This window comes from Plectropomus leopardus, chromosome 20 (assembly GCF_026936395.1).
Source record: "Plectropomus leopardus strain MGB_pleo_1.0 chromosome 20, ASM2693639v1, whole genome shotgun sequence".
In the NCBI taxonomy this organism is placed as follows: domain Eukaryota; kingdom Metazoa; phylum Chordata; class Actinopteri; order Perciformes; family Serranidae; genus Plectropomus; species Plectropomus leopardus.
The window spans coordinates 27,657,429-27,673,821 of NC_142195.1; the positions used below are offsets into that span (position 1 = coordinate 27,657,429).

Sequence of the window (16,393 nt, forward strand, 5' to 3'; positions counted from 1 at the left end):
TCTCACTTATAATTCAAAATAGTAGGCTATTAGTACATATCACCAATAATGGTTATAGAGAGTATTTTTGCAGATATTTGGTCGCAAACCAAAGTATTGGACAGATTTTTACCTGATGATGGCACTAGATAAAAAAGTCAGAGTATAACCAGACAATTCAAACCACAAATGTTAACCTCATAGTGGCGCTAGAAGAAAAGTCTGAGGATTTTTAAAGTCATTAGGATTCATCCTCTTGGGATCTTGAATGTCTGGACAAAATTTTATCGCTGTCTATCGAATAGTTGTTGAAATATTTCAGTATGGACTAAAGTGGTGGACCGACTAACTGAAGGACATGCCCCTAGCATGGCTAAAACAATGAAAAGAAAGCAGCTGCATGGCCTAATAAATAAGGTGTCATGATGAGATGTATGCACTCTCAGCAGAAAAAAAGATAAGAACGTTATTAACATAATGAGCGTCTGAAATTTAAATGTAATACAATGAAGGAGGAATGTCTAAAAGATTAATCTAAAGTCAGTTGTTGGAAGGTGACTGTCTTATTGAAGGCAGTGTGTCATGTGTGTCTGTGTTGCTGTCTTCCTCTCTTTGCCCACCTACTGTTACCACCATGCTGAGTGAATAGGCTCAGTCATTACTGCGCTTCGACTGCGCTGTCTGCGGGGTAAAATGAGACAATAGTAAAGATTTTCATCCAGGGGGCCTAAATCATTTACACAGCATGGAGCGAGTGTGCTGAAATGAGGCTGCTGATAGCTCTGTCCTGCCGGAGCAGCAGGTGGTACTGTAACTGGGAAAAAAAGCATGACAGATAAACTCATTACAGTGACAAACCGACTGTTTACGCATGAATAAAACTGTTTAAAATCAGGACTGTAATGTTCCCCCGGTGCTGATCAAAAGGAGATATCTACTGTAACATCTTTGGCTGGGACTGCTGGGACAACACATACTCAAAGTACTACTGTTTGAGATAAACAAAGTATAAATGTGAGGGTGGCAGTGGTGGAAGAAGTATTCAGATCTCTTTAAAGAGCAGTACTACATTGTGAAAATACTGACACTATAAGTAAAAGTCCTGCATTCCAAACCTCGCTTAACTGTACATGTATTGGCAAAATGTACTTCTAGTATGAAAGGTAAAAATATATATATCGAATACACTCAAGGTTCGTGGCTTGTTCCACCTGTGATACAAAAATGACTATATTGCGAACATCGAGTATAAATTGAAACATCGTTTCTAAAAGCCACTGCAATTTCGGTTCTCTTGCTTTCTTTCTAGGGCTCTTTCTCTCCCACAGACACACACACAGAGCAGGGCTTTCGCAGAGCTCCAGACCGTGACTATTTAGTCACATTTGTTAATACTGTTAATATATGAACTGAAGAGCTGTTAGTTTGTTTTCAGCTAACATTGAATTAATCATCAGGTTTAACGGCGCTGCGGAAAACAGTCTAACTTTATGAGTGGTAGTGGCGGTAGTGTGAGCAGGCGAGGCTTGTGTTTGTATCTGTAGAGCTCTGATTGCAACTATTTAGTCACATTTTGCAACCACAGAGCACAGGAGTGACTTGCAAATATTAGTAATATATGAACTGGAGAGCTGTTAGTTTGTTGCCTGCTCATTGAATGCATCCTCTTGGTTAGACGTGTCGCGGTATCTGTTAAACTGTCTGTTAATGCTTACATCCAACTGTTAACTGAAAGCTTCAGGTCCACAGAAAAAACATTGACACTTATGGCCCGAAATGAGTCAGGTTTCCTGCTTTGACTTATGTAATTTCAACCATAGTTTTTAATACTTTTAAATTTTCATTATAAAAGCACTTTATTTAACTTCCTTGTAACTGTATTTTATTAAATGTTATTATAACAGTAGCGTATTCAACTTTATTATATGACATTAGCTACTTCATTTAATTTTTGTGTAACTGCAGTTCATTCAATAATTTTGTATTTTAATAATTAACATTAGTTTAAAGGACATTTTTTTAAAAAAACAGTGAGATATATATTGTATATTGCAATATTGCCTTAAAATATTGCAATATTGTTTTAAGGCCATAATGCCTAGCCCCACCTTAAGGCAACGAACTACTTGGGTATAGTGAGAAGGAGATTGTCTACGGGAAAAAATAAACGCTGACTTTGAGTGGCACAAACACAGAAGTAAGAAGGCGTCGTTGGTTTGGTTTAGGCATCAAAAGTACTTGGTTATGGTTAGAAAGAGATTGCAGAGAAAAAAACACTTCACATGGAGTACTGCAAACATGGTGGTAAGAAGGGGTTGTCCACTCGGTTTAGTCAAAAAACTACTTGTTTGGAAGAGATTGTGAATGTCTTCAAAACCACCAGCGTTAATGCTCTTTAAGTAAAGCATCTGAATACTTTGTGCACACCTACATTAGCATTCAGAGTCATGTTTATGCCACCTAACGAATGCAAGGTCAAAATTTACTGTCCTTTTATCTCTGGTTCGATCTCCACTAACTTATGAGAAAAATATCTGGCTTTGAAGATGATTGACTCCTTTCACAGGCCGCTCCGACTGTGTCTGTGTCCTGTCTGGGGCTGAGCAGGTGGTGTACTGTGGGCCTGCTGCTGGAAACCAGGTTGATGAGGGCAGTGAGACTGAATCATTCAGTAAATGAGGCTAAAGTGGCTGAAAAGCTGGGTGACGATTCTCTGCGGGTTCTTCCTTTGATTCAGTGTTAATATGAGAAATATTGATTAGAGGAGCTTTAAGAAAAGAGGAGCTAATCTGGTCTCGCCGGTGTTTCATAGCCTGAGGGGAAGCTAAATTGAAAAATGTGACGTATATGGTTAAAACTGGAGTGCACTTTGGACAGTGGATCTGGTTTGATTTGACTCAGTGGATGCATGAATGTGAGGGAGGATGATTTGTAGGCCTAATTTTTCTTTGCTCAAATATTCCTGTTTTATGTAACATATATTTATAGTTCAGCATCTGTGTGAGACACACCAGACTTTCTTACAACTCCAAGCTGAAACCATCCGCATCATTATTAGAGGCACAGCGCAACAGACGTAGTTTAACCCTCAGGGACTGTTTGGCCATTTTACGTGCTTTTCATTCTTTATTTTTTGATTGTTTTGGCTGCGTTAATGCATGCATAAATTTAGGCAACGTTGGGGAATTTTGTTTAATCTGCCCCAGAGCCCGACTGGGACAGTCACAAAGCTGCTGTGCAGCAAACTGTAAGGTTGAAATGAGAAAGATGCACTCCGGTTATTCTCTGTATTTTATTATTAGTCAGAAAAACCAGGGCTTTGTGACTTCAAACTTAGACTAGTAACAATAAAAGTGTGTAATAGTGAATAGTTTGAGTTTCTGCAGAGTCCACAAAGTTAAGAGCTTTTAAGATCTTCATCTTCTAAGATCATCTTACGTGCTTTTCCTTCTTCGTTTTTTATTGTTTTGGTTGCGTTCATGCATATGGCATGAATTTTGGCAAGATTGTGTATTTTTGTTTAATCTCGGAGTTTCTCTAAGTCAATTTTTGATCCCACAGCCATCAAAGCTTAAAAACATGCATAGTATTTTTTCTGGGTGTCATTCTGTGCTTTGGCTTTAGAATTTGTAATTTCTTCCTATTTTTGACCGGATAACATCATGTTTTTACCATATTTGGCATATGGAGAAAATACATAGGTTAGGTTAGTCCCTCTTTTGGGTACGAGCTCCTCCTCGTTATGAGGAAGCTGGTTGGTGCCAGTGTCTTTCCAGCCTCTCCGCGTTTGTTTGTTTTGGTGCCGTGCATTGTTCACCCCCTCAGCGATGCAAATGGACGCAAAGTGTTATCTGATGATGTATACGAAATAAAAGATATAGCATAGTATGAAACAATAGACATTTTTTTATGGTCAGACGATAAAGGTTATCATATTGCACAGCCCTATGCTCAACATGTGGTCATCATCAAATAGTGTTCATTTCCTGCCAGAGAGCAAAGAATTACTGCTTTGTGTTGCACACAACAGTTTAACTACAAAAACGGTGCAAAGTGTTTTCATACTGAACCCATTGTTTCAATTGTAGCTGACTCCTCAGGGACTGGTTTACACCTGGGACTCCAGGTGAATGCAATTAACCAGCTGATTAAACAGAAATCTAGCCGTTTTCCCCAAAGGGCAAATGGGCAACAACAACATGACCATTATCTCAAGTGAACTCTGTCCAGTTCGCCTGGGGTGAGATCGCTCATGGAGAAGGAATCAGAATCATAGTTACAATTACAAACCCCTTTTTACACACTGTGTACTGTATCATCAGTGACTGAACTAATTACACTTACACAAGATCTTGTACTATACTGGAGTATTTTCATTTTCTTCTACCTTTTGGTTTTGTACATACCATAGTACGTACATCTTTGCATTATCTTCTCAAGTTCAGGCCTGTTAGAAAAATGATGTCATAACTGAAATAAAATAAAATTTCAGTACAAAATATGAAATGAAATGAAAATACTTTAAAACTAAGAATAAAATTACACTGATAAAAAAAAAGATAAGTTAAAAAAAGTTTTAAAAAATGCAGAAAAAATACTTATTTTTATACTTATTTTTATTCCATCCCTCGAGGTGTTGCAGTACAGGAACTACTTGATGATACTTACTGATTGGTACAAAAAGACAAAAGAGAGTGTAACAAAGGAGTGTATAACAGGTACAGACATGGTATAAACTAGGGGAATAATCAAAGCACATAAGAAAACAAACACACCGAATTTAACATGTTACACATGTGTACAACATAACAAACAACAACAAAAATAAATTAAAAAAGGTCAAATAATAGCCCAGTTATTCTAATAATAATATATTTCAAATCAATTATATTTGGGAAATTTTGTAAAATCTGGCATTCATAATTATGTGTAAGTGTGTTTGTGTGCAATGGGAAACCGAATAAAAGGAAACAAGAATAAAATGGTAAAATAACATTGATAATAATAATAGTAATAGCAATAATAGTATACATAATATAGTAAAAATACTAATTCACATTTAAAAAAACATTGTGTGGTTAAATAAGAGTAAATAGTCTACTTCTTTCATCTTCTGCTACTGTATTTCCAATAATGAGTTGTGTTTTCTTTAAACTGCTCCACATTCCTGTGGACCTTTAAACGTCACACGGGGGGCGGTGTTGCGTTCACTGCCCCCTCCCCCAAAACCACGAGGCTCCGGTGTTGACAGGCCCGATCACCGCCCCACAGGCACCGTTCAGTCCGGCTTTTCTAGCTCACTACCCCCACACAAAGCAGCTCGCCTCGCCGCTCAGTCGGCACTATCTGCTGATAAAACCCAGCGCCTGGAAGCTGCTCAGAAGGTCGTTTTTACTCCGGTTTTGTCGCTTTTCTGATCCCAAACCTCACAAAGGATTAACGGCCGTGCGGGAATTCCGCCATCCGGTCCTTTTTTAGCACGGAGCTAACCGGGCAGACCCCGCCTCCTCTTAATTTGTCAACAAAGGGGTTTGACAAGCTCGGAGAGGCCCTGCCCCCATGTTTCCATAAAAGGATGATTTGGCCATACACGGCCAACAACCGAGCCGTGTGTAACCTCTTCCCGTCCCCGTCCCGTTCATATGGTGCGTTGACTTCCTCCGTCGCCGTTAAAGCGGAGCTATCATGGCGGAGCGCGTACAGCAGCCCCCGGCCAAGCGGCTCTGCTGTCGACCGGGATACAGCGCGACATGTCGGCAAGGCCAGCGGGCCGCGGGGGCTCCGTGCGGCGGCTCCGGAGCCACCCAGGGCGAGTCGAGCAAAACCCAGAACCCGGAGACCCTGCTGGACATCGCGGCGAGGAAAGTCGCGGAGAAGTGGCCGTTTCAGAGGGTCGAGGAGCGTTTCGAGCGGATCCCGGAGCCCGTTCAGAGACGGATCGTTTACTGGTCTTTCCCGAGGAGCGAGCGGGAGATCTGCATGTACTCGTCGTTCAACACCGGCGGGGAGGAGCTCGGGAGTAGCGGGGAGAGTAGCGACGAAACGCGGCTGCCGTTCCGACGGGGCATCGCTCTGCTGGAGAGCGGCTGCGTGGACAACGTACTGCAAGTCGGTGAGTGATGTGACGGGACCGGGCAGTACGAATATAACCCTATCTGACAGTTAATCACCCTATAAGACTCGTATCGACGATTTTATGTGAATATCGGGTAAAAATAGGCAGATAAAGTGACCGGGTTTGAAAACAAAGGGTGAAGCGGTCATGCGGCAGAGGAGCGCCTACAATGGGGCTTTAAATCTGCTGTGTGCATGAATGGGAATGTGTGACTGGGGCATTTAAATCCTGTTTTGCTTGGGGCAGTTTGAATGTGAAATGCATGGTACAAAGCCATAGAAAAACCTCTAATTGTGGTGAAAATCAAGCTGTGGCTTTAACAAAAGAGGAATCCCTGCATTTTTACCACAAGTCATTGAAAAACTTTAGCAGAAATGATAAACCACCATATTGTGCTTTAAAAAAAAATAGGCTAATTTGAAATTCAACCACATCAATTTGTGACATAAAAGTAAGATTTTCACAAGACAGGGAGGCATCAGAAGTCACCTCAAAGTACTTCATATGTCCTTAAATTGAACAATATATCACATTGTTTGAGCTTATGTGACTTCCATGAAGCACAAGGGGGCATTTCAGCTCATTTTTTATTCTCCAAGTCACAGTTTCTGGCAAAAATTCCTCACATTAGCAGAGATGACACAGCATGACCTTTTAAGATAATTACTTAAATGATTACGTGGAAGTATTCAAAGTAGTTTGAATGTGAAATGCAGGGTACATCGCCTTATAAGTCATTTAGTTGTGTTGAAAATCAGGCTGTGGCTTCAACAAAAGAGGAATTCCCACATTTCTTTCATGAGAATCATTGAGAAACTTTAACTGAGTAAGTATAAAAAACCATATTTACTGCTTGCTGCTGATTTTTCAGTAATATTCTTGTACCACTTACCTTTTTTTGCTTGCAATTTTTGGGTAATTTCTTCTGAAGATGCTCATAGCCATTTCCCCATGTTTTGAAAGAAAAGAGAAAAATTGGATCAGGCATTAAAGCTCATTTTTATGTATTAAAATCACAATTTCTTGCCAGATCTAGCACATAAAGACTTTGACACAGTATGACCTTTTAAAATAATTCTTTAAATGCTTACATAAAAGTATTGAGTAATAAGGGAAGTACACAGGGATGGGTTGGGTGTCAACTGACACACATTACATTTGAATGAGTTGTTTTGTGTGTGCCACAGTACAGATGCTGTTGTCTCGCTGTCAGGATACGCGTTGTGCACAAATTGGTTAATAAAGTTGAAGTACTGAGTTGGAAAGCAGTCAGTTATGCAGTCTCACGTAATCATTGTTATATATTTAGATTGCCTGTTATTACTGAAATGTTTGAGCAGAATAACCATTACAGAAGTGAATGTGCTCTATTTCCAAATGGCTAAAATGAGACCAGCTACCGTGTGTGAGCTTGTTTAAAACCCACTGAAAGGAGATTTTCTCTCCAAGTGAAACAAGAACAGACACCTGTGAGCTGAGCTGACAGCTGCTTGTGCATGACAAGTTTACCCCACCAGCAATACAAATCAATCACTCAGTAACATTTGATTTTATGTCATATTTTTCGTACTATTTTTACGTGCTTTCTCGGCCCTCTTTGAGATTTTAATTACCCAGCAGCACACATATCAAATGCCCAGCATCCCTATTGTGAGTTTGGCACTTTGTTCCTATTTTCATGTTCATTTGTGTCTTTCAAGCTTCCTGTCGCCTCCAAAAGGGAAGGCAAACAAAAGCATCTTTTCACTCCCTTGTTAAGTAGAAGAAATTTGGAAAGGAGGAAGCGTATTGAGCACAACGATTCTTTTAAATGGGCGATGATTCACACCAGTTTGCAGCCAATTGGTTTGGGTTTGCGTCTTTGTGTGTGTTTGTAATCGAGCACTTTGGCTGCAGCCAGCGTGGTGTTGAAGTTGAAGGGATAGTTTTTGGTTTGCAGCCTTGGTCATTGCGTGGTCAACCTTTGATTGTGTCTATCACCTGTGAGTTCAGCAGATTCAGGACACCTTCTCAGGGAGCGCCAAGGGCTGTAATCCCATTACTCTGCATGGTTAATTTGAATTGTAATGCAATCTGAACACTTGAGTTGCTGCAAGGCACGTCACTTGTCTCCCCGCTTTTAAATGCATGTGGGCTTTGTGAAGGGCCACAGGGAATACACCAGTGATTCTCAACTCACGGCCCACTGGCCAAATCTGGTGCCCGGTTGGGTGCCCCCCCCCAACCATTTTTAAATTCAGTTAATTAAGTTTCAGGGAATTGTTTTTGTACTTTTGAGGTGAGGCCATGGTACTAGAAACATTCCTGATTCCTAGAAATTTTCTTAAATTCCTTGAAATGTCCTGGCATCCTAGATATGTCCTAAAGTCCTAGAAGCATCCAAAAACCCTAAAATGTCTTTATGTCTAAGAAACATCTTAAAATCTGAGAAATGTCCTAAAATCTTAGCAACATCTTAAATTCCCAGAAATATCCTAAAATCCTAGAAATGTCCTAGTATCCAAGATGTGTCCTAAATCCCAGAAACGTTCTGAAATCCTAGAAATGTCTTTAAATCTTAGAAACGTTTTAAGATCTTAGAAACAGTCTAAAATCCTAGAAATTTCCAAGAACAGTAGTAACAACCTAAAATCTTAAAAAAATCCAAGAAATGTCCTAAAATCCTAGAAACATGTATGGGGCTGTTGCGAGTGCCCCCTGGCCTCCTGTCATTTTACAAAAGTGGCCCCCAAGCAAAACAAGTTGAGTATCCTGAGAATACACATTCACACAACACACACACCAGCCTCTGTCCTGCCAAAATAAGAGGCCTATATATTCCCACATATTGGGAAATGTTTCTGTGGGGAAGAAACTGAATCTGGGTTGTTATTCCAGAGTGTGTGTGTGTGTGGGGGGGGGCGCTCGTTCAGCATGCTTACAAAGAGGAATAACATTCACACACATACACAGGGAGGGTTTCTTCCTTGGCTGATTGCACCCCAGCCTGGAATTTGCTGGAAAAATAAAGCCAAGAAGTGATAAATAAAAGATGTAATCTCCCCACGTGTGGGCCGTACCAGAGGAGGGAGGTTTTCTCGCAGCAGACCTCGAGGAAATGAATTGGCACACATTTGCTGTGGACCCCTCGCACTCCACAACAAACCCTCCCCGCTAATCAGCGCAGAGATAAAGGGAGCCGTTTCTTCTTACGAGAGCAAACACTGAAGCTCCTCCAGTTTAGACTTGAGGGCTACTTTATTCCCCCGGTTGTAGCCAGTGTCATAGTTGGCGGTGGTGTTATTGTGCTGCGAGGTGGATTACCAGCACTGACGAAATAACTGAAGTGTGCTGCTGCTCCAAATGCGCTCCAGGCCAAGGGCAATTTAATACCAAACAATAATAACAGTGTCTAGAGCGGAAATAAGTCGACTATTTTGACAAGCAGTTGCAAAAATGCCAGTAATTTCATTGCTCTTGCGTCTGTAATAAATAAATGAATTACTGATTAGGAATAATCTCTTGAGATCTTGTTTTTAAGGTAGTATTCCTCAACAAAAACAATACAGTATAAGCATAATTAGATATAATATTTAACAGAAAACAAAAAAACAACAGTAAAATAAAAGAACAGCAACTTAAAGGCATCATTTTTAGCTCTCATGTTTAAAAAGACAAACAATTAATGGTAAAAATAATCCTCAGATTAATTGCTAATGACTTAATTATGTGCTTGTACCATCTTGTTAACATTAATGCAACAATTAATTGATTAGTAGTCAACTATTAAAATAATTGCCAGCTAATTTGATAGAACTGCTTTGAGTATATTTTTAAAGAAAAAGGCAAAATTCTTTGATTCTTAGATGTGAAATATTTTCTGTTTTCTTTCCCCTGCCATGACATTAAACTGAATATTTTTGGGTTGTGGATGAAACACGACATTTCCAGACATCACTTTTGGGCTTTGGGTACCACTGATCAACTTTTCACCATTTTCTGACGTTTTATAGACCAAAAGACTAATGAATATAATCAAAAGATTCATTGAATATGAACATTATCATTAGTTGCAGCACTACTTAACATGCATCAACCCAGACATTAAACATTAAAGACCTAGAAAAGATGGAAATACTGCCAACATAGTGCAATTATTTTTTTCACAACTTGTCATTAACTGACTCTTATTGATTAATTCATAATATGAGATCAAAATTCAGTGTTTATGAAATGTATGATCGATATTAATAGGGCATGCACTAACAGTATTTTTACATAGTAAAACAAGGTTAAGAGAAAATAGAAGTTAAAACAGAGCAATCAACACAATTTTATAAGTCCAAGTTCATTATTTGATTTTTTAAAAAAAAGGTATTTTACAGGGCTGACGCCAAACTACGTCTTCACTAAACAAAGCCCAGACAGGCATCCTCATATTGACCGATTCAACATCCTTGATTATCTTTAGTCTTTAAGCTCACAGAGGAAGCTCCTCTGGTGTCAAGTCATTTTGCAGTTGAGTTTCATGCAGAGAAACAGCTGAGAACATGAAAGCCTTTTGTCTAATTCAGTTTGCACTCAGGGTCAGAAAGCAGAAAGCATCCTGGGTGCAGAAACAACAGCTTTCTACAGAGATTTCTGAATATGTTATGGGAAAACATCCACAGAGGATGTACAGGCCACTAAACCAGAGCATATTATAACTGGCTTGATAGTGTAATTAATAGTGTAATAATTAACTTAACTTATTAACTTATTAAATAAATTCTCTCTACAAACAGCTGAATATATGGCCCAAAGCTTCGTGGGAGATGTCATTTATCACTTTTGAGGACATCTGTTTGTAATTCAGAGCAGGTTTCAGCTGTGATAAGGAAGGAACATTTGTGTTTAAAAAGCAGTTTGTACAGATACATCATCAGCAGTTGTGTTATGATATGTCTTCCTATCAGACTGATAAGTTAAAACAAGACTAACAGTCCACTTCCGTGATAACCAAAGTGTTGGAAAAGACAACATTTTGGCTTATGAGTGCTACTAAGTGAAAACTCAAGGGTTTAAACAACTATACAAAATAAAATGAAATAAATCTATGTAGCAAAAGATTAAAAAGAGATTAGACATTAAAGATTTAAAATTAACGGAAATACATAAATAATTAATTAGGTTCAATAATAATATTAATACTAGTATTAGTAGTAATAGTAATAGATAAAAAATAAAATTAATTAATTAATTTTAAAAAAGTGAATAATATGACAATCTGGACCAAACTACTGGATTGATAGACGTCACCAACCGAAAAGCCAAAAAAACCCCGACATTTCATAATAAGCTTTCCTGGATGTTTTCATGTACACAAAATTCCAGTGTTGCGTTCAGTGTGAGAAGCTGAACTTCTTATTTCTGACCCCTTTTGAAATCCAATAATCTTACCAAATTGTGACATTAGAAATGTCAACTCACCAGAAGCTCCTGACATCAGAAGCAGTTTTATCTGGAGCCTCTAGGACACAGACAGATTCACCGTAAACATGGCGTGGTGCTGCTAATACACACAGGGATAGTATATGTTTAGGCTGACGTATAGGCTTCAGTCTCATGTTAAAGTATAGGCTGCAGTGTTTATGTTTGTACTGAGAATGATTATCTGTACCTGCTACTTAAACTACTTCAAAATAGAGTGGAGGAAAAAGAGATGTAAGGTAATGTACAGCATTACATTTACATGAGTAAGGACGGTTTCTATATATGGTGTGAAAACATGTGCTGTAATATGTTTGTTAGCAGTGTTACTCGGTTATTAGGTCACAGTTAAGCTGCTTGCACTCTGCAGGAGGTCAAGTTCATAGCTTTGCACACTTCAGAGGCCCTCCTCCTGTCGTCTGATCTCATGTTAATGTGCTTCCATCTGTAGTATCAGGTCAAAGGTCATTAAAACATCAATGCAGTGTTTGTTATTGATGAGAAAATGGGAGACCCGCCCTCCTTTTCTCTCCTCTTTCTCACCTGCTTGGCCAGGAATTAGAGTAACTGGGCTAAAATAAATGATTATTTAGATATGAATTTATTTGACTATTATTTTCTCTTTTTTTAATCATCGGTTTTGTGAAATTTTCATATATTAAAAAACAGGTACTACAACGTACAACTTACACAAAAACAGCCATAGACCATCTGTCCAGACATTAACTGAAAAGTTAAAAACAGAAAAAAAAGAAACATTATTTTCTTGATTAGTTGTTTGTTCAGGAAATAGTGGAAAATGTCTCAAAAAGTGTCCCAACGTCCAATTTGACATGTTGATTTTGCTTGAAAACTATCAAATATACACATTTGAGAAACAGCAACCTGATTTTTTTTTTGGCATTTTTACCTTTTTACCATTTTACTGTACAATATGCAAAACTGTGCAATATGCAATACTGACTTGAAGTACTCTACATTTTACATTTTGCCTTTGTTGATTTTTATGGCTAAAATCAAAGAAATCAATGTCTTTGTCACGTGTAGTTGTTTTTTGAGAGGGAAAAAAATCAATTAAAATTGTAAATATATATATATATATATATATATATATATATATATATATATATATATATATATATATATATTTATAGCCATATTGCCCAGCCCCTCTTACAGGTTATGCTCAAAGTGTAACTATTAATTACTCGCGTTCTCTGTGATCAGAGCCTGGTGTTTGGTTGTTATATATAGATTGAAAAACAGAGGTAACTAACTGACTGCATGAGCTCCCACAATTTGCATAAAAAATCATTATCCTTCTAGGAGTCATCGATGCAACATATTTTTGATTCCCAGCACAAATAAACGTCATAAATCTGCTTAGAAGTTATAGAAGAAAGGTGCTGCCTGTAACCCCGTAACTTGACATAAAATCATTGTTTCTTTAGTTTCAAAGTAATCTGGTGAAAGTTATCAGTACATCCACAGGTACACTGCAAACAGGAGCTGCCAACAGCTAAGTTGGCATATTTTCAGTGACACCCATTTGACAAAATGTGAACAAATATAAGTTAAAATGCATCTTTTCACTCCCTTTTTAAGTAGAAGAGTTTGGGAAGGCGTCGTGGCCCAAAGTGAACTCACTGACATTATAGTTCCTGTTTACTCCTAAATTGTGGAAACTGTAGTTCCAAAACTGAGAGCATATGTTTTCTGTCTGAGTGAGATTTGTGTTTGTTTGCACAGCCCTACCAATTAAAACTCGGCTGCCCCCGAAATGGTTATAACCCAGTTTACATCAGCATTACTGTCATTTTGTGCACTGAAGTGCAGAATTTGAGACTCGGTGCTCAAGTCTGTCACCGGCCTGTTGCTTCATAGACAGAGCGCTGATAGGGACCGATAGTCTGTTGTCACGGTGGATTCTTAGTCTACCAGGTGTTGTGTATCTGTAGTTTTCAGACTCAGGCGCTCTGGTGCTCAGAGGTTGGGTTTGGTTCTGCTGGCAGGGAGGCAAACTGTCACCACACAGTGAAATCTCACCGGCTCTCTGTGGTGCTCTTCAGTCATCACTGGAATGAGACAGTTCAGCCAAAACTTTTCCGGCTCTGGTTTGGAGACGATCTGATGAAGTGCCGTGCCCTTAAACAAGTATTAGAAGTACTCAGATCCTTAAGTAAAAGTACAAATACAACAACCTCAAAGTGCTCCATTACGAGTTAAAGTCCTGCATTAAAAATCTCAGTAAAATCAGTGTTATCAGCAAAATGTACTCAAAGTATCAAAATTAAAAGTACTTGCTCTGCAGTAAAATGTCTCTTGTGACTGATATCAGATTCCATGAGACATTGTTAGATTATAATGCATCAATGTAAGAGCAGCATGTTTCTGTTTTAGCTGATCAAGGTGTAGCTAGTTTTATATTCAGTGAGCTAGTTTAGTCCGGTGGTTTCCAACCTAAAGTGTCACCAAATAAGTGTTAATTTTGGGAGCTATCATAGATCTCATGGCAGTGGTTCTTCACTAAATGTTAATTTTTTTGTTGCGGTTTGACCTTTTGTTCACACAACAGCGGTGTTTTTGGGGCCTGAAAACACAAACTTTGAGACCTGGTTCCAGAGTGTAATTTTTTGAAAATGTCACCTTTTCTGTCGCCATGGAAACTGGCAATGTGCGGATACCGTGAGAACGGTGATGTCACGGCCGCACTTTGTGCGTGTGCGTTACGTTTCAGACAAACAGCTATATGCGAGTAGGAGGACAACAATAACTGGCAGACTAGTGAGCTGTGTTTGTGCTGCTGACTCTGCTGAGTTTATTAACACCGTCGGTCCTTGTGTGTTAGACAACTAAGATTTGTACCCAGTTTCACTGCAAATTTTGACTTATTGATAGTGAGATTAATCAAGAAGCAGAATATGAACTTTATTTCAGCTCATATTCTTTCTAAAACTTGTAACATGTCAGTTTGGAGGTTTAAATGTCCCCTCACAGAGTTTTTTTAATCAGGACTGTCAATCAGCTGTCTAAATGAAACTATCTGCTATGTTTAGAGGAAACATGTTTCTTTGGTGGAACTGATAACAACTCAGACATGTTGACCAGTCTAATCACAGTGTGTCTGACTGTGTCTGAAAATAGACCCCTCTCACGTTGTTTATATTTGTAAGAATATCGATTATTGCCGCTCTGATATTGTGATACACTACATATTTATACGCTTGACTGCTTAACTCAGCATACTCTATTGAATTAAACTAGAGCAAAGCACATCAAAGCACAATTTGTGTTATCTCAAACACACACACACACACACACACACACACACACACACACACACACACACACGGTTGCCTACATGAAGCCTCAGGCCTTTTGTGTACACACTGATTACCGCCGGCTTGCTCTCTCATCTGCAATTTTATGAAGAATCAATGAATCGGCGCACACCTATTGAATGATGCAAAGCTTTGTAAGTATGCTAGGGGAGAGCGCACATACACACACACACACACACACACACACACACACACACACGTACACACAACGCTCAGCCTTGCAGGTTGTTGATCAGCATTAATGGTGTATGCATAGCACCTCAATATGCTTCTGCTCTGCAAGATCAATTTTTATTGGAGCTACATTGGGCGCATGCTTTGAAACCAACGCTCGGCTGCATCTCACAGAGACCAGTCATTGGAAAAACCTGCCATTTTTGAAAAATGGTTTTACACTACAGTGACCGTAGTTGTATAAATTTAAGGACAGAGGCAGTGCGTGTTATATCTGAGCCAGTTTTCCTCTTGTTGCTAGTTGAAGTCTTGGAGTTCTGCCCAGGTATTTTCCAGGTCAGTGTCAAACACCATGAAGAATGTGGCCAAGTTTTTCAGTTTTACTTCCAAAGAGCTCAATAATGCCGTTTCAAACACATTTATTTTTTCAGTAGAGAGTCAGACTTATAAAGAATAAAGCTGGTGATATTCTGTATTTATATTTTTTGTCAACAAATGCCATGAAAAGGCCAAAACAAAGGACCTGGTCGCTGTATAGATATAAACAGCTCATTCTAAGGTGATTTAAAAACAACATAGTTTTTATTTTTAGGTGATTGTATGTTAAAGAAAACATACTTTTTATATTATATTATATCCCAATCATGAAAGCAAAACAATGAAAGGGACATTTTTATTTGTCTTCATAATTGATGTCCCAAAGAAGCTTGTAACTAAGTTTTAATAGATGTTACCCAAAGAGGAGGAGATGTTGAATTGTTGGGGACTATTTTCAGCGGCGCATTCATCCACATTTGTTGCTCTAGTGAGCACCTGTGGCAGCAGGACGGTGTGTGTGGGACAGTGTCAAAATAAATGACAGTGTGTGTTCATGGTAATGAAGCAACAGCAGTGTGGCTCACTGATGTGTTTTTGAGCCCATTATGTTAAATTTATTGTTGGTTTTGGTCTTTTTATGGGATTTCTTAACAATAGGAATAATACTGAATATCACCAGCCTCATTCTTACGAGGCTCAGGTTGGGAGGTAGTTAAAATTTGCCCATAATCTCTCGCCACAGCTGCTCCGGCCCGGTTTAGCACCCTCTCCACATCCATCCACGTCTCCCTGATCTGTATTCCTCTGCCGTATCCCTTCATCATTAACCTTCAACTCGAGGGAGAGGAGAGGCGGCGGAGCAGGGAGATGGGTGGAGGAGGGGAGTTTACCTCCGCCTGCACTCAATCGGCTCAGTGGATCCCGTTTTGTTCTCGTCTCACTTGTGGGCTGCAACTAACTACTAATTTCATCTTTGATTAATCTGCCATTTTTTTCCATAAAATGTTAGAAAATAGTG

At 39.0% G+C, this 16,393-nt stretch overlaps 1 protein-coding gene across 2 annotated transcripts in view; it reads left to right on the forward strand.

The window, feature by feature from the left end:
• The window catches only part of zswim6 (zinc finger, SWIM-type containing 6), a 70,697-nt gene that overhangs the window by 17,983 nt on the left and 36,321 nt on the right, over positions 1 to 16,393 (forward strand). Inside the window, exon 1 of one of the 2 annotated variants that reach the window (XM_042509482.2) lies at positions 4,673 to 6,091. The exons of the other annotated variant lie outside the window; for it this stretch is intronic. Within the exon in view, the coding sequence (XP_042365416.2) occupies positions 5,665 to 6,091 (427 nt within the window). The 5' untranslated portion in view covers positions 4,673 to 5,664. Of the gene's footprint in view, positions 1 to 4,672; positions 6,092 to 16,393 lie in introns of those variants that run through there. 2 annotated transcript variants of the gene reach the window in all.